We start from the raw sequence: 19,602 nt of genomic DNA, 5'->3' as shown, positions 1-19,602 counted from the left end.
GCATTCGAGAACTCATTTAGAGGTATTCAACACAAAATTAAATTGAGTCTAGAATTGATCATCTTGCCCGAAAGTTGGGGGTTAAGATAAAAGCATTTATCAATTTTCCTAGTCTTTAATTTCTTTTGCATCTTCCCCACATGAATGTGGGTTTTTCTTGATACTTCTATTCTGCCCCACGTTTATTTGTTTGTTGTGGGGATGCGTTGCCCACGCACTTCAACCGATTGTTACCGTTCCAACTTTGAAATTGTAGAGCATGCCATCGGCCACTAGAAGGCAGTATCTCACTTTAATGATTTACTGTAATCCCTTGCGACTTCGCGCCCTCAGTCCATCACATTTTTTTCCTATTAAAAAAAAAACAACAACAGTATTTAAAAAAATATTCAGATGTATGCATGTTATAAATGTACAAATTATTGTTTATATATATATATATACATATGTATATATATATATATACATATGTATATATATATATATATATATACATATCAATTATATCATACAACATATTAAAATGGCCTGGCCCCCCTGGTGGCCTAAAATGTCATTGCATGTACCGTAATTTTTGGACTATAAGCCGCTACTTTTCCCCCTCATTTCGAATCCTGTGGCTTATACTCCAGTGCGGCTTATTTGTTGATTTATTTGGGTTAATAGATAACACTTTATTTGACAGTGGCATCATAAGATTGCCATAAGACCGCCATAATTATGACATGACATTATCATGGGCATTAATTAATGCAGATGTCCTTAAGTGACATCCAGCAAATTATGTCACTAACTCCATTTATGTCCAGCTTGGGATCTTTTACATCCATTCAAAAATGAGATAATTTGCTGGATGACACAAAATGATATCTGTCATAAGCTTTCATTATTGCTCATGGCAGTGTCAGGTCATAATTATGATGGTCTTATGGCATTCTTATGGCACTTCTGTTAAATAAAGTGTCACCAAATCCCATAACTAGCAATTAATGAAACAACTAGAACAGTAACCGAAGAAATAATTGGCACAGAACATGAATTTTGATTACAATTTACATCTGTAGCGCTGCAGTGCATGCGAGGAGGCATGTTGGACAACAATAATGTTGACAGCAGGTGGCAGCAGAGATTGATTGTCTCTCCCAAGGGAGCAGTGATGGCCAAATGAAGCTTCTTGAAGCAATGCAGCTTTGAACAAATTGGCTGCAAAGCTTCATGGTGGTTGATTTGGTTTTATGATAGTCTTATGATGCCGCTGTCAAATATTGTTACTGCTTTATATCTTTTGGTGTAAAATGACGGTAATTGAGTTTCCTATATATTCATTTTTATCAACAGGAAATGACCGGATATCAATAGGACGTGTCCCCTAAATGACCTGATATGACTAGGACACGCCCCCCAATGACCTGTATGACCAGGACACGCCCCCCCAAATGACCTGATATGACCAGGACACGCCCTCCAAATGTCCCCAAATGACCTGATATGACTAGGACACGCCCTCCAAATGACCTGATTTGACGAGGACATGTCCCTCAATTCAACAGGAAGTGACCTGATTGTCCCCGAAATGTCCACTCAGCAAAGCCCTAGAGTAATTTCTCCAGAAATTACAGTTTACTAGTTTACAATAAAGACTCTGGGATGCCAGTATGTACGAGCATGGGCTAAGCTACTATCCAAGCATATATCTTGAAAGTTAATTTTATTGCTGACACTGCATTTCGGGGTCATGAACATGTTTTGCACCCCCGGCCACAAGAGTCAAACTCCGCCTATGATTTTCACGGGTTGGGGCGGTCCCCATTAACCGCGAAAAAACAATTCTTTTTTAAAAAATTAAAATATTTTTCTTAGCACAACTTAATCTATATCAGGGGTCCCTAAACTACAGCCCGCGGGCCGGATACGGCCCGCCTCCACATTTGATCCGGCCCCCTGAACAATACCAGAGAGCATTTTATTTTTTTTTTCTTAATAGTGTTATTTATTTCCTGGCTTTTTTCTATGAAGAACTCAGAGAGGGTTATTTGGTTATTATCTAATTAATAGTGTTATTATTTATTATTTTTTAAAAATTTTCTTTACTTTTGTTCCGTGAAGAATCCAGAAAGGGTTATTTGATTGCGGCTTTCTGAAAAACAATAAATTTTTACATTTAGGCACTCCTGCAATCACACTTTTTCTGTTACAAACTAACCCCGGCCCTTCATCAGAGAAGGGATAAGTTATGTGGCCCTCACAGGAAAAAGTTTGGGGAACCCTGATCTATATGAACTGTTATTATACTGTACTATAACCCTTTACATGACCATATTAGGCCAAAAAGACGACACAAAAATAATTGAATTCAGACAATAACACTTGAAACATCCCCCGTCATTAAGAGCATGAGCGTCATCTGGTGCAGAAAAACATTCTCTGATTGGTAGAATTGTGGTTATTGTTGCGACCTCTCATTGGTGAAAAAGACAGCCTCTCTTGACATCACTGGCAAAAATTCAGTCAATATGTACAACCCCTTGCAAAAAGTATGCAATCACCAGTCTTGGACGAGCACTCACCCAGACATTTTATCATGTAGAACAAACTCAGATAAAAAGCTTGAAAAAGTAATGAATTAGTTCAAAAGTGCAACTCTTTAGCATTCAAAAACACTAAAAGAAATGAATAAAACATTGTGGTGGTCAGTAAATGTTACTTTTATACAGCAGGTTCAAGGAAATATAGAATCACTCCATTCTGAGGTAAAATATATGGACTCATGAGAAACAAACACAGAAATATAACATCTCAGTATTTAGTAGCACCCCCTCTGGCTTTTATGACAGCTTGCAGTCTCTGAGGCATGGACTTGATGAGTGTTCATCAATTTGGTGCCAACTCTCTTTGATTGCAGTTACCAGCTCATCCTTGCAGGTCGGACCCTTGCTGTGGACCATCCCCCCCAATTTCCACCACAGGTTTTCAATAGAGTTGAGATCTGGGCTATTTGCAGGCCATGACATTGACTGGATGAGTCTTTCTCCAAGGAATCCTTTAACAGTTTTAGCTCTGTGGCATGATGCATTGTCATCTTGGAAAATGACATTTTCAACTGAAGGGATAAGCTGTTGAAAATTTCAACGTAAACTTGTGCATTTATTGAAGATTTAATCAAAGCCAACTCCCCAGTGCCTTTGCCTGACATGCAGCCCCATATCATCAAGGACGGAGGGAATTTTGATGTTTTCTTCAGGCAGTCATCTTTGTAAATCTCACTGGAACAGCACCAAACTAAAGTTCCAGCCCCATCACCTTGACCAATGCAGATTCTTGACACTTTTGAACCAATTTATTATTTTTTCCAAACTTTTTATCTGAGTTTGTTCTATATGATAAATGTCTGAGTGAGTGCTCGTCCGAGACTGGTGACTCCATACTTTTTGCTAGGGGTTGTAGAATAGAGAGGAAAAATATAACGACTCGTGTAGCTCATACTAGCGTAGTAGTAGTATTTCTTCTTCACAAATCTACTCAAATACTGCATGGTAAAACTACTCTTAAAGTATATTTTTCCTCAAAAAGTTACTCAAGTAAATGTAGCGGAGTAAATGTAACGCATTACAACTAGAGCTGGGAATCTTAGGGCACCTAACGATTCGATTACGATTACGATTCAGAGGCTCCGATTCGATTATAAAACGTTTATTGATGCACCCCACTCCTTTTTTTTAAAATTTGTTTTGTACATTAGTTCCAAAATTGTTCAAAAACCCTCTTAGGCTAAACCAAACTACTATTTCAGTATCAAGTTAACATATAGCAGTAAACAAATATACAAAAATAACAATAAATAAAAAACTCCAGTCCCCATTCTATATCAGCAGCTTTAAACTACTTTCAATTAATTTAATGTTGTGAATCAACCGTTAAAGCTGTTAAAATTGCTCCTGTTATTCCATAATTTCTCTTTTGTCTACTTTCAACATGTAAAAGTTTTAAAACTATTTTAAAGATAGATTCAAGTCAATATTTTACCGATTTAGGAGTATTTTAGATAAAAAGTTAATTAGGTTCGCTTGGAAGGTTCGCAACAACTTGCCTGGCTCTGCCAGACTGTTCTCCCTGTATTTTTCAAACACTGAGAGAAATAGCTGGAACAGCATTGAGTCTGGTGTACCAGGCAAGCAACAACAGCCTTGCAGGGAAGTGTACTGCTTTAAGATGGCGGCCGTTACTAACGCCCACATCTAGTTTTTTGTAGATGTGCTGGTAACGATACCGAAGCTATAATGCATCTAGTCCTATATAAATGATATCTACCGTAACATAATGTGGCTTGTAGCAGCTTTTCGGCAGCAGTCAGGTATGTTGTTGTTTTTTTTTTTTATCTCGTGGCATGAGTTGAGCTAGAGCCGTGAGTTGAGCATTGGCGTTACCCGAGGGGCCGGGTAATGAGAAGCATGATGTTTAGCTACTCTCGCTCAGTCCCTAATTGCGTACCGAAGACCGCGCGGCGCGCTGAGTGTGTCGTACTTCTGCTTTACTTGGCATATTTCAATAATCGGAATTTGGATGTTTGTGAATCGTTCTCGAATCTTCCACGGCCGAATCGCGAATAATCTAAGAATCGGAAATTTTGCACACTTCTAATTACAACCCACCTCTGGTTATGTCCTGTAATTCTCGTTTATGACTGTTCAAAGGAATCCAGTCCAGGTATCGTCACTGACACTCCCTGACCTCCTGGCCCACATTTACGATCGTGTCACGATTACCTTCGTGACTGACGCCTACTGATAGTAGAGCTTTAAACCAAGCAACAGTAAATATGCACCATGGACACACTGTTAAGTGCTATTCCTGAACAGTTTTATTGATTTTATATCTAACTTATTAATTACCCATTAGTTAGAGACAAGAATTTCACATTAAAGTACAACGGTGTCTTACTTCTGCCTCATCTGAAAAGGAAGAGACTTTAGATAAGGCAGGAGGAGCAACATCTGCAAGCGATATACTGGGTAAAACAGTTACAGAATACAATCCAATTTGTTTTTAAAAGAATTGAAACTCCACTATTCAGTACCAAATGAATGTACTGCATGTTTTCACCCTGAAATACACATTTCAATCATTGACTATATAAATTGTTTGCATAATACGGGCAAGATTTACATTAGCGTTAAAATAACAGGTCGTTTTTTTCCCTCTATAAAGTAGGATTGTTGTCGAAGAAAACATTTCCAGCTTTTATTTATGACAAATGAGGTCTCACCGATGTATTGTGAACATGAAACAAAACAGTCTTGAACTAAAGCTGGTCCCCCTTTCCCAAGTACCAAAACATTCCACTAGAATGAACTGAAATGTTTTAGCAAACAGAAATAAAATGGCACAAAGAACATAAAAGATGACGACTAACGATTTGAACTGACATAACAGATTGTTGTCGAACTTTCTCAAAAGACAATCAAGTGTGTACACAGTGTACTGCCTACCTGTGTGCATATTAGTGGAGGGAGGCTGTGATATGTTAACATCAGTCCTCCTCCCTTGTGCTGCAATACTTAGCAATAATGTAATGAACAGCGAAGTACACAGAACTGTTCTGTAAGAGAGTGCATGCATTTCTAAAATGCAAACCTTATCCCCATTTTTGCTTTAACCCGATGGCCACATCTACAAAAATACAGCATCCCCTTTTATTATAGATTCATATGTACTGTATATATCTAGATATAAATATATATGTGACATTGTATTGTACCGTATTAGAGATTTGTCATTCCGGTTTTAAAGTACCTTTACATCTGTTGTATAATATTTCTGACTAGTTCTCACTCAATCACAGCAAAAATGGGCTCTTGGAAAGAAAAAAGCTTTGGGTACATTCACGACTTTGTGTAAAAAGTCTTACATTTTCCTTTACAATTTGTTGAAAATAAAGATGAGCAAAAATATTGGTGGTACGACAGTCCACTGTCCTGCAGAGGCTGCTCAATCGTAGCTCAGTCTTTCTTCGAAAAGACGTTTCACGATGGAACGCTTTTATTCCGTACATATCTCCGTTTCTGGCCTCTGGATACCCAGGTCAGTCTGGAGGAAGGCTCCCTGGCCTAACGCTGTGGAGTACGCTCTGTTGTGCGCAAATCCCGGGACCGGGTAGGGACTACAGCCACTGCGTTTTGGAACAGAGCCCTGGGGTTGAGGTACTGGGTGGTAATCGTCCAAGTTGTCGTAGTGGGATTGCGCGGGTTTGCTGCCGTGTTTGTGATACAAGTAGTCTCCGTCCGGTTCATCCTTGACGTGGCTATAGAGATGTTGCTCGCGCATACTGTGCGATCGTTCGGGTTTGCAGTGGGCGAGCTGCTCCTTGAGAGCGGACGGCTGATCTTCTGGACCGTGATGAGTGTCAGTCGTTTTAGCTTTACCTCGGTATTCGGCGTCAGGGCACTCGTAACGTGTCTGTAAACTCCTCTTGTTCGGGTGGGGCGGCTGCCAGTGTTTGGACCGGCCGCCGCTTTCGACAAGCTTTTCACTTGAAGTCTCGTGCTGGCTGCTCTCCTGCTGATGGGAGAGTCCGCTCAGAGTCGCAGGAATGGAATGGGATGATTGGCATTTCTTAGAGCTGCTTTGCTTCGCCAGCCCGTCCAATTTGTCTCCTGTTTGACCAGCTTGGGAGTGCTTGTCCGTCTCCAAACATACTAAGACGTTAGGGTCGGAGACCATGTGTCTGGGTAGATAGCGACCGTCTTTGCCCTCGGTTGCACCCGGCAAAGCTTTACCTGGATCAGACTTACTGCGCGAGTGCAAAGTGTCATAGCCAGGGATATCGACTGGTGTAAACGAGCCTATATTGTCATACTGAGAGAGAACTGGACCTTTAATCTTCTGCCTGGCCCTGCTCTCTCTACGGATAGACTGCATGCGTAGACATTCCGACTCCTCGGGGTCCCAGGAGAGGTAAGAAGGAACTTCCTTGGTGCAATGACTCGGCGGCATGTCCCTGCTCACAAAACTGTGCTCCTTTCCGGGTGGGAGAACATGGCGAGCGAGGTAGTGGTACCCTGTAGCCTTTCCGTTGGGTCTGCATACCGCGCTACCTGAATCTCTACTGGCCGAGTGGAGATGGTGTACGCGGATGGTGCCGTAAGGGTCGATATCGTAGTAAGGAGCCTCTAGAGGCATAGAACCAGAGTACGGACTGTAGCGGTACTGGACTCGGCCGTTCTCAAAGTAAGGCTGCAGTTGAGTGACGTGATAGTCGGCTTGCGAGGACTGCTGCGGGGGCTGCTGGTAGGGTTTGCACGGATACAGAGGTCGATGGTAATAGAACATATCGTCTGGAGGAACTTCAGTTCTTTGGATAGGTACTGTGCGGATAGTGGTAGGAACGTGGAGCGAGTGGACTCTGCGAATGGTGGGATAGCCCTGGGTTCTGTCATGGCTATAACCCTGATGTCCCGGAGCCCCGTAAAAACTCCGGGTGTTTCCTCTTGCCTTGATAGAATGGTGGTAGGACCTAGGGCCTAAAGTGCTGTATTTATTGTCAAGTCGGGCACTGTAAGGTATCTGCGGTTCAGACTTAGACACGTAAGGGAGGTGTGAGGGGACGCTGTTTTGTCTGTAGTGGTGGGGCATGGTCTGCGGACCCATTGAAACGGGCCTCTGGTGGTAATAGGCAACTCCCGAAGGCTCGAATAGGACTGCGTCACCTTTAACATAGTGGAGATGCGTGGAAGGTTTATGAGGAGAAAGAGAATGGTGAGGAATCACATCCTCTAGATGGCCAGCTGCGGATTTCTCACCTAAGCTCTGATACGCAGCTTCACTCTGACTGAGTGCAGCTGTGGCTAGTTTGCTCTCCATAGTGCGGATTGGAGGGGCTGGGGGTGTGGATCCATTGGGGTTGATTTTAGCTAACTCTGGGTAAGAGGTATCAACATGCTCAGAGGAGGTCAGTGCAGTTATTGAACTGGTTTTTGACAGTGACTGAGTTTGGGGTGGAATTTGCGTGTGGGACGGGCGCAGTTTCTGGGCTTGGCATTGGCGTTGAGTTTGCGTTGGATGTTGGGATTGTGGTAGCCCTGGTTTTTTGGCTTTTGGGACTGCTGGAGCCTGCTGCTCCGATGATGAGGATTTTGGAACACAAATGGGCTTTGCGCCTTCCTTGTTCTTGACCTGAGAAAGTGACACAAATGTTAACCTGGGAGTATAAGTGTTGAATTTGTAAACTGTGTGATGTAAAAATTACTGGTATCATGGAATCACAGAAAAGGTTGAGTTGCCATGCCTATCTAGCGAAACTAAATCCTTTTAAAGAATGATCACCTAAAAACAAAATTCTGTCAATCTGGTAAATTGTGGAGCACATTTTTTTGGGCGGCTAAAACAAATTACACAAATATTACATGCCTCATCCATCTTCTCCGTGTATTAAAAAAAAAAAAAAAAAAAAAAAAAGCACCTTGTATTCTAAGTGTCACTTTTCTGTCTCCACATTCTGGTATGACATAACAACCAGAATTGATGATCACGGCTAGCTTTCTAGTCCTGTGCTAGCTAGTACATGGTGACAGAATGACGAAACAGTCACTAGGGCTGTGACTAGGGTTGGGCATCATTTGAGTTTGAACAGTTCCGATTCAGATTCCACGTTTCGATTCCGGTTCCAAACGATTCTCGATTTTGATTCTTTAAATAAGCAGTGTCAAAAAATTGCATATTAATTTCTTAACTTCTTGACAATTTTTTAAATTATATGAATTTTCAATTAACTTTGCTATGAATTTCTCACAGGGCAGTTTTAACTTGCACATAAATATTAGTCTTTGAACTTGAATATGATGAAGTTTTTTTCCACTGAAGTGCAAAGATGTTTTTTTTTTTTTTTTTTTGAAAAGGTCACGGAGAAAACATTTACACATATTCTTCTGCCTATGTTTTACAGTGTCTTATGCTGCCGGCATTATTGTATTGCATCATTTGTTTTATGTGGTAGGTCTACAAGTTAGTTGTCCCTTAATCTTAAATCTACTTCTTAAAGTGCCTGTGACACGAAAAAACCTGTTTATTTCATAATACATGTGGTATTTTATGCTCCTGAATGAAATGGACCACTTGGATGTGTGAAGAAGCGATTGATATATTTATTCAATTTTTTGAATCCCGCGCTACGAAAATGACAGACTTCCGGCTTCGGTCTTGCATTGAGGAAGAGGGCGCTGTGACGTGTACGGGAGAAGGAGTCCTCTTCACTATACAGCCGTACTGTTGTATGAGAAGGACTAAGGATTCAGCTGATTTTGCGGATAATTTGTTTATTTTGCGTTTTTTTTGTTGTTGTTGCTGCAGATAAATCTTGCTGTATGACGGAGAGGCTTGTGAGCCTTTGTGGGGTTTCAAAAGGTTCCCATTCACCAGTGGATATTGGCCAAAACAAGTCCTACTACTGTGGGACCATGGGACTAACGAGGAAGTGAATAAACATCACGTTTTGTGTTATGTCAAATACTGGGATCATATTAATATGTAGGTGGCTTGCATTTTGAGGCTGACATGGTCCCTGTCCCCTTGGCTGACGACCGGCGGCTTGTCGCACATCCCCCCGCCGGGAGAGCACTATACTCGGCTTATTGCCCTTTTCATGTGCCCGGTGTTCTGTCAAATTTTCCAACCGATGAGAAATTGCAACTTTGTGTTAAAAATACCCGCGAATACAGCGATTACAAAGTAAACACTACCAACTTTCTCCAAATAAAGGACTACTTACGTTTGATCATGAATGGGCATGTAAAAAGCTCTCCTCATAAACATATTGTCATGTTAGCTGCATAACTACAGCCACCCTCCTATGAGTCCCTCGCTGTTTACGACTTCGCCGTGTAGTAAAGCATTATTTTGCCTTATTCGTGTTAACCATTTGGCAGCCACACACTCCTCCGACGTCGCCCGGTTTGTCCGTTGGTCATTGTCCAGCTGCTTCCCCGCAAACGAGCCCTCTGCCCCCAGCAGGCAAATGACGAGCTCTAACTTGTTCGCCCCCGGGCGTGTTGCCGATCAACGAAGACAATCGACAACCCAGTCGTCATGTGAAATGATCTGGGCTAGTTATGCGTGAAAATGATCTGGACTAGTTATGCGTGATTTTCCGCTTCGAAGACTTTGAAACATCACTCTGTTCGGGTTAGCATGTCTGCTTACATTCTCCGAAACTGGGGAAGGGAAATGACATAAGCCCGACTTGGGTGGCATAAAATATCGAGTCAACATTTTTGACCATTATGGAGTAATTTTGCAATGTCGTCCTGAATAAATGCATTTTTATTATTTCATATTCCATTTAGCACACGACTGTTATTTGTCATGACCATGCCATTTATTTAGCTATTGGGGAAAAATACTTGGATAAAAAGAATATCCTGGAAAAATATTGGAGTAGAGAGACAGAAACACTGACATTTGGCGGCTGTCTTCGTCGCGTTTTCCTCGTTGTGAATAATTCCCCTTCAATGGGCTGAATAGTAAAACCGATGAGCCCATTCTCCCGCTGACGTCATCCACCTGTGGGGGACGCTACAGCCCTATAATGGTAGGCGTGGCTAACCGGCAGATTAAAAAACTAATTTCTTGTCATCTGCACTTTGCTAAATTGTTGTATATAGTCGAATCGTCTCAAAATATGATTCTAATTCACATAATAATACTATTTAAGACTTTTTTTCTCCTGTCGTACGCACTTTAAGTTTTATTTCTTTCTAAACTGATATATTGTTCATCCGTCAACAAGATGTCACTATTGTAACTCCGGACTCAACAGTTTTCTTTTTGTTTTGCTATGTACACTTGGCTTCGCCTAGTGGTGACTTACTGGAAGCAGCAGGCAAAAAGAACATAGTACTTTGGTTGGAAAAGAATCCTTGGAGGTGAACAGACATTGCACACCTCTGCACTACACATCATTGGGAACCCTTGATAAAACAAAATCTAAGTTTGCACGTTCTAACAGAGGGTCTGGTATCATTTCAGTGTGTTTATTCTGTTACTTTGTTGTCATTTATGGGAAGCGAAGCAACACGTTTTTGTGCTAAGCTAAATTAGCCACTTCATTTGATTTGCTCATAACTGAGCTAGTCTTCATGTGGCTTTTTCGTGGTGTTCGGCAGGCATTTTTTTCTGGTCGGCGGTCAGGGCATCGAAACTTGGAATAGAAATTTTAAAAAATCGAACGGTTCTCGGGTTAGTCCCAGATCCCATTGATGCTTGATGGTCAATGCCCAACCCTACATGTGACTCATGTGATGGTGTGAGAGGTGCAGAAGAGTAGGAAGTTTTTACTTTTGCTTTTCATGTTCTGTTGTTGTTGGGTTGGGGGTTACCGGTGAGCTGCGTTGACTAGCCAGTTCCCTCACATGCACAACACGCTCATATTTTTCTATCATTTCTTTCTTAATTTCAATAGTAAGCATCACATTTTTCCTTTTTCCCCCACCTGCACTAACCACCTTGGGAACCATGTTGATTTCTCTAACAAAAAAGTCCGCCCTGTGCCCGTCTCGCGAGAAAACAAGGAAATTGCGACCCTTTCATAAATCATCGTATTTCAAGCATGTCGTCATGTCAAAGTACAGGGTGTTCCAAAATGTTTGACCCCATTTTGTAGGCTAATAATTTTGACAATTTACGTTGGAATAACCTCAAATTTTCACAGCTTGTGTAGAAACGTTTCAAGTTTTTGTGTGTAACGTTTAGCATTTCTATCTTTTCAGGTTAAGAAATGCCGTTCACTTCAAAAGAAAAGGCATTTTGCGTGTTAGAGTATGCTCGGACTCAGTCACCGAAGACAGTGCAGCGTGTCTTTTTCACAAATTTTGCATAGAAAGGCACCAACTACAAAACAAATTAGGACTTGGCACCAACATTTCCAGCGAGTTTGGCACGAGCTTGAATATCCACTCGACGTGTGCAGAGTCACAGGCAGCGCTCATACTGAACATTTATGAAAATCGGTCATAGAACCAACAAATATTTGTACTTTTCTTTGTAAATTTGATCAATAAAACTTATGACCTTCAACATAAAGTGTATTTAGTTTCATTAAGATCCATCAAGTAGTTAAGAGATATGGGCATTTAGATTGGGGTCAACCATTTTGGAACACCCGGTAAATTTTACGTCGGATGTAGGATCGTATGTCGCTGCGATCGTATGTTGAGGTACCACACTCATTTGCTCCCAAAAACGTATAAATAAGTTCTATTTTTCATCGTTTCAGTGTCCCAAAGACGTATTTATACGTCTTTTACGTTTTTTTTTTCCCCTTCAAAAAAGACATCTCTGGGTCGTGATTCAATTTTTTCTATTTTTTTCCAATTTTCGCGGCCAGAACAGCGTCATCTTTCAGTTAGTTATGTGTAAATAAATTGTTACTTTGCTATCAAAAGCTCTATTTGTCTTGTTGTTTAACTTATTTTTACATTACATTATTTTACATTATTCAGATGTTTGGGATGTCACAAAGCAAAAAATAGCTGTGTATAAGTCAAAGTTATGTTTGAAATGTATGCTTTCACAAAAAGCTCAATTTCTCCGTTTTTTTCATCAGAAATTGGAAAATTGCTCAAACTCAGCTATTTTCTAATGCTGATTTCTAAAGAATGGAAAAGGAACAACTAACTTGTTTTTTCTGCTGAAAGAAAAGAGTAATCTTTCTTTTGGTGGGTTCCATGTTTATATAGCAATAGAACAGAATTATCTGTGGGCCTTGCAAAATCAGTCAAAATCCAGTAAAATGGCTGGGAGTGAATGAGTTAAGAATCAAATTCGAGTATTAGGGAGGGTCGCTATAATTTATAGTTTTATTGGATGGATGTGGCTAGAAGTGTCAAAGTAAATTGCACAGTCGGACAAAAATCCAAGCATATTTTAGGTTGTGCGTACAAGACTAACAGATTTGCAGATAGGTATCTAGTGATAAAGATGAAACTGATGAAGATGGGCCACTCACCTCAACAGGATGTTGTCGTGAGCCTCTTGCGTCTTTGATGCTGCTACCGGGAAAGGCTGCACTGCTTTCAAATGCCAGTGGTTTGGTATCTGTAATGCTGGTGGAAACCAAGTCATGTACAACAAAGGACTGACTTTCTGGACTCCTGATAGGAGAATTTGGGTTGACTGTACTTTGAGAGACCTTTTTATCAAGTGTACCAGAAGAAATTGAGTCAATTTCTGGAGTTTTTATGGCCTTGGCACTGTCTGATGGCCTAGTTTTCATTTTAGTCAACTCAAGCGCCTGCTGTTCTTTTGACAGACTTGACAAAGCAGGAATGCACGGGACGGGGGTGACGAAAGAGACGGTGATATTTTGTGACACAGAACTTCCTTGTTTGTCTCCCCCCTCATAGGAAGTCTGGAAGAGCGGACCCGGTGAGACCTGGATGTCGGGAGCATGCGGCTGCAGAGGGGACACTGGTGTCAGGTGCTCGGCAGACCATTGCTGGGGCTGTACGGAGACTTGCTCTGCTGACTCAGCAAGAACCAGGGCTAAGACACGTTCCGCCTCTTTTGGAGCAGGGGGCGGCGGCGCTGAAACGGTAGCGAGAGTGCTGAGGGAATGTGTGGTCATATCTTTTGCGTCTGGATCTGCATGTTTTCCTCCTAGAAGAGAAACAAGGAATAGTTGGAAAAACAAAACAGATTGCAAGCAGGCAAGTGTAAATCTGGAAAAAGATTGGAAAATACAGCAGTTAAATATGGTGATGGTTTACTGGTAAATTTCCTAAAAGAACCCTAAAGGTTCTTAGAAACAGACAACAAAAAGAGATATCTGGAAACCAATGTGTATTCTTGTGGTTTCTAGACTCACATCTAATTGTTTTCAACATAGACTTCACCATCAGTTGACAAGACAGTTCCCACAAACATTGCGCCATGCCTTCTATTGGGGGGCAACCCAGGCAGAGCATTTGGCTTTCACTGTGATAAACTCAAACACACGCTGCATTCAAACTCCGGATTTAGGTGGAAAAAGGACAAAAGTTTTACTGCATACAAGCAGGCAAGAGTGTCTAAAGAGTGATTTTGTCGAGGATTCAAGGTAATTATTATATGAAATAGCCCCATATCACTTTGAAACATGAAAAAATGCATGGGAAAAATTAGCGCAAATTTAGCTCAAACTGTTCACGTAAAATGATAACTGCCCATTTTTTGCTTTTAACCAAGAATCTAGACTGTTCTATGTTCATATCTATAGAAATTCAGGGATGTACGCATTGATTTACAAGAATTTTCAACTTAAATATCTGTTTTGTGATGGCCGCCATCTATACATAGTAGCGTAAATTTACATTCAAACGATTAAGTAATTTTCGGGCAACTGCCTGTTTTCTTGGCAAAAAAAAATAGTAATTTAGACATTCCTACGTCCATACAAAAAAAACCCTAGCATTTTACGCACTTTATTTTATGTAACATTTCAATCTAAAAACGACGAGGGCCAGATAGCCGACAAGACATGCCTCCGTGCTGATATCGGAATTCAACCTAAACAAGTTGTGATTGGATATAAAAAAAAAAATGCAAATTTTGCTTTTGTTGAGAAAAATTAGTAACTTGAGGAAAGAATACAGAACCATCTTATTTTTTTGATGTGAAAATTCAGTGATTTATTAGCTGTTGAAAACTTGCACTAAGTTGCTATTTTGGGCAAAAACTGTATAAATATAAATATGATAGGACATATACAAACAGGAAGGATTGTCTCAGGAGTGATTTGTTCGAGGAGTCAAGGTAATTATTATAATTTTCGTACTATGCATGCATTTTGAAACGTGAAAAAAAAATCAAAGGGAGAAATTAACTGCTATGGCATTGGTGTCATAATTTGCAAATTTAGGTAAAATAAATGCTAATTGCCATTTTTTTTTTTTTGCTTTTAACCAAGAATCGAGACTGTTTTACGTTCATATCTATGAAGAATTCAGGGATTTAAGCATTTATTCACAAGAATTTTCTACGTAAAAAGCTCTTTGTGGTGATAAGGCGGCGCCACAGTGGCTTAGAGATTAGCAGCAGATTCGACATGTTTACATAAAATAAATGCTAACTGCCCGTTTTTGTTGTTGTTGCTTTTAACCAAGTATCGAGAACGCTTTACATCCATAACTATAAAGGATTCAGGGATTTAAGCATATAATCACAAGAATTTTCAACGTAAAAAGCTCTTTGTGTTTCCACTCGGTCAGCTTTGACGGAGATAGGCCTCCTATTAATCGGCCCTGCACCCCTTCAATATATTATGAAGTCTACAGTTGTGGTCAAAAGTTTACATACACTTGTGAAGAACATAATGTCATGGCTCTCTTGAGTTTCCAGTTATTTCTACAACTCAGATTTTTCTCCGATAGAGTGATTGGAACAGATACTACTGTGTCACAAAAAACATTCATGAAGTTTGGTTCTTTTATGACTTTATTATGGGTGAACAGAAAAAGTGATCAAATCTGCTGGGTCAATAATATACGTACAGCAACACAAATTAGCAATTTCTTGTGAGTGATTATTGACCTGAACAATCATTGACCTGAACAAGTCAGGAAAGTCACTTGGAGCCATTTCAAAGCAGCTGCAGGTCCCAAGAGCAACAGTGCAAACAATTGTTTGTAAGTATAAAGTGCATGGCACTGTTTTGTCACTGCCACAATCAGGAAGAAAACGCAAGCTATCACCTGCTGCCGAGAGAAAATTGGTCAGGAGGGTGAAGATTCAACCGAGAATCACCAAAAAGCAGATCTGCCAAGAATTAGAAGCTGCTGGAACACAGGTGTCAGTGTCCACAGTCAAGTGTGTTTTGCATCTCCATGGACTGAGAGGCTGCCGTGCAAGAAGGAAGCCCTTGCTCCAAAAGCGGCACCTTAAGGCTCGACTGAAGTTTGCTGCTGATCACATGGACAAAGATAAGACCTCCTGGAGGAAAGTTCTGTGGTCAGACGAAACAAAAATCGAGCTGTTTGGCCACAATGCCCAGCAATATGTTTGGAGGAGAAAAGGTGAGGCCTTTAACCCCAGGTACACCATGCCTACCGCCAAGCACGGTGGTGGTAGTATTATGCTGTGGGGCTGTTTTGCTGCCAATGGAACTGGTGCTTTACAGAGAGTAAATGGAATAAAGAAGAAGGAGGATTACCTTCAAATTCTTCAAGATAACCTAAAGTCATCAGCCCGAAGATTGGGTCTTGGGCGTAGTTGAGTGTTCCAACAGGACAATGACCCCAAACACACATCAAAAGTGGTAATGGAATGGCTAAATCAGGCTAGAATTAAGGTTTTCGAATGGCCTTGACTTAAACCCCATTGAGAACTTGTGGACAATGCTGAAGAAACAAGTCCATGTCAGAAAGCCATCAAATTTAACTGAACTGCACCAATTCTGTCAAGAGGAGTGGTCAAAGATTCAACCAGAAGCTTGTGGATGGCTACCAAAAGTGCCTAATTGAAGTGAAAATGGCCAAAGGACATGTTACCAAATATTAGCGCTGCTGTATGTATATTTTTGACCCAGCAGATTTGATCACTTTTTTCTGTTCACCCATAGTAAAGTCAAAAAAGAACCAAACTTCATGAATTTTTTTTGTGACAAAGAAGTATCTGTTCCAATCACTCTATCAGAGAAAAATCAGAGTTGTAGAAATAACTGGAAACTCAAGAGAGCCATGACATTATGTTCTTCACAAGTGTATGTAAACTTTGGACCACAACTGTATGTGCACACATTATGATTAAATTATTGTTATTTAGGGCTGTCCCAAACGACTTAATTTTCTCCCGATTAGTCAGCCGACTATTTTTACGATTAGTCGACTAATCTTATAATTTTTTTTTAATTTTTTTTTTTTAACTAATTTAGCAATGAATTTTTTTTTTATGCTTGTCAATTCACAACAACATTTTGGAACACTTAAATTCTTGATTAAAGTACAAATAAACAAATAAATAACAATTATAAATCACAACTAAACAATGAGTTCAAATGCTGATAGAATTAACTTGTGCAAAAGAATGGAATGTAAACAGATTCAGAACACTGACTTCACCTTTCCAAAATGATTCAAAACAATTCTTAAAAAAATACCTAGCATTAATATTATAGTTTACTGTAGTACTATATATAATAGTATTATAATTATTCATTGCCAATCAGAATTTTCATAAAGGGTGTCATTTTAAAGGTATTCTTAGTGTAGAATCTGAAGTATGTGAGATTAACGCCAGAAATCGTTATTTACGTATATGACGAACATTACAAGCTTTTATTTTGAAATGTTCACCGGAAGTAAGTTCGCTAAACCGCTAATTTAAGCTTTACACTCCGCAAAAAAGCACTTTTTGTCATTGCATGTGTTGTCAGGAATAGATTTTTTTTCCTTTTGCAAATGCTGTTAACCAGCGATTTTTCATGTTTGAAGTGTCACCTTTTAACTGCAAGTTTTGGAGAAGGCTGCCTGTTTTATAGCCGGCTAAAGTAGGTCGTCTTTTTTCCCCATTCACCTCAAAGTAGCAATGCTAACATATATAGTGTTTAAAATAGATGTGTTTTCCTATTTTGTATGTCTGAACTTTAATTCTACAGCGTGTTGATGAGAGAAAACCATCAGCACGCATGCACAAATGTACGCACGCACACACGCAGCGATAAAACGCAACCATGAAAATGACCGCCCTCATTTTTATTTACCACGCGATAAATGGACTTATTGCATATCGCGACAGGCTTAGCAACTTCAATAAAACATCATTAGTTAGTTAGACGGACTTACAATGTCCTGTCGTTATCATTCACGGCCGACGTGCAGCCAAGCTTGGCATTGAAGAGACAGGACACAACAGTGTACCCTCCTTTGTTTCTTTAAAAATAAGTCAATGTTTTGGACTCTAGTGCGCTTTTTTGGCTTTGTGCCGCTTTCCCCGCTTGCATACCAAGCGTGCGACATTCTGAACTTTCCACGCATATATTTTTTTAACCCTTCATTAGCCGTCGACGGGATGTTGTGCTCGTCGACGGATTTACGTCATCGATGACGTCGACCATGTCGACTAGTCGGGACAGCTCTATTGTTATTACAAACTTGACTGGTTTTTACCAGTAGTAGGTCTTACCAGATTTTTTTTACCGCCTCACGCAGGATATTCTGCGAATTGCCTTGTTGACCAAAACAAACGCTGAACAAAGATGGCAGTGACACTTGGCCCCTGAAGGTAACATGGGGTCCGTATTTCCGAAAAATCCTAGAACCGCCACCGCATCCTCCCATAGGGTTTCAGAATCGGAACCAATGCCAAGGCAAAGGGCAGTCATTGGAAAATAATGAAATTAAATACTTTAAAAAAAAAAATTGAATAAAATAATTATATGCATGTGTATTTTTTGTTCTTTCGATTTTTCGGCCAAGTATTTCCAACTTTCGGTACATCCCTACTTTACATGATTAATATTATTTTGAAGTAACGCTATTCTTCGTGGAGTAAAATTTTTGGCTACTCTAACCATCTGCTGATATGAAATGGTACTGTATGCGCTATTCTCTGAGACAGGGAAACCTAATGATATGTTTAAAGCACCAATTTTGTTACCTTTAAGGTTCTGGGTTCCATTTGACACCTGTTGAAAAGAGTCCTCTCGGTTTAATTCTTCGCAGTCAGCACTGTCAAGGGTTGCCAGTTTGGAGTGCAGCTCCATTTGAAAAGCTTCAATTAGCGATGGCTCAGCTTTTACAGAAATAGGAGAGTCTTTTCCTGCTTTGGGAGGAGATAACATTTCTGGAGCTCCCACCTCTTCGCTGGTAATCCTGTCAGGCACCTCTACAGATAAAAGCTCTGAAGAGACAGAAGTTACAGTCTTTAGATTCCGAATGGGCGACACAGCTTGTGTGGGTTTATCAGAGTATGAATAGGAAGTGGTGAGTTTCTGACTTTCTACTTTCTCTGTGGACAACAAGGATGATGTCAAGTTGTCGAGGAAGGAGGAAGAGATGAGGTCTGATCCGTTAGTCTTTCCCCAAAGTGTACCAGGGCTCCTCTTCAATGTGGAACCTTCAGCCCCTGCATGCGGATCCACCAGGGGAAACGCATAAGCCGCGTCAGGGAGGCTGCACTGGAAAGACATGGGGTCAAAGTCCAAGGAGGCCATGCCGATGTCTGGGGGGCTGAGGTCCACTTCTTCACCAGCGGAGCGTGGAGGCGAGATCAGAGCGGGTACACAGATGGGCCCATCGTCTCCGTCGCTGTCCTCTGCGGCTCCTAGGTTGTCGTAAGAGTTGCAGTGCTGTCGACCGTCCAACAACTCTGCATTGAATGAAGTCGAAAGGGCATCGCTGCTTGACCGTGGCCGCCTTGGACGATACACTTTTGATTCTCCTGGTGAAATAAAAAAGACAAGAAAGATGAGAAAGTAGGCGTTTGCCAAGGCAATAGCTACAATCTAACCAAATACACTGCTGGCCAAAACTATTGGCACCCCTGCAATTCTGTCAGATAAAGCTCAATTTCTCCCATAAAATGATTGCAATTACAAATAGTTTGGTATTAATATCTTCATTTATTTGGAGTTGCTTTGCT

The 19,602-nt window shown here is 40.6% G+C and overlaps 1 protein-coding gene across 5 annotated transcripts in view; it reads right to left on the bottom strand.

Annotated features, from left to right (window-relative positions):
* Window positions 1-4,837: 4,837 nt before the first annotated feature.
* The window catches only part of arhgap32b (Rho GTPase activating protein 32b), a 232,415-nt gene continuing 217,650 nt past the window's right edge, over window positions 4,838-19,602 (bottom strand). For all 5 annotated transcript variants that reach the window (XM_057820954.1, XM_057820953.1, XM_057820955.1 and 2 more), the window contains 3 exons: window positions 18,619-19,401; window positions 12,995-13,644; window positions 4,838-8,169 (listed from right to left, as the gene is read on the bottom strand). In XM_057820954.1, the coding sequence (XP_057676937.1) occupies window positions 6,037-8,169; window positions 12,995-13,644; window positions 18,619-19,401 (3,566 nt within the window). In that variant the 3' untranslated portion in view covers window positions 4,838-6,036. The remainder of the gene's footprint in view (window positions 8,170-12,994; window positions 13,645-18,618; window positions 19,402-19,602) is intronic.

This window comes from Corythoichthys intestinalis, chromosome 18 (genome assembly GCF_030265065.1).
Source record: "Corythoichthys intestinalis isolate RoL2023-P3 chromosome 18, ASM3026506v1, whole genome shotgun sequence".
NCBI classification, from domain to species: Eukaryota; Metazoa; Chordata; class Actinopteri; order Syngnathiformes; family Syngnathidae; genus Corythoichthys; species Corythoichthys intestinalis.
Note: the sequence above shows the minus strand (reverse complement) of the source record. Positions and strands in the feature narration are given on the sequence as shown.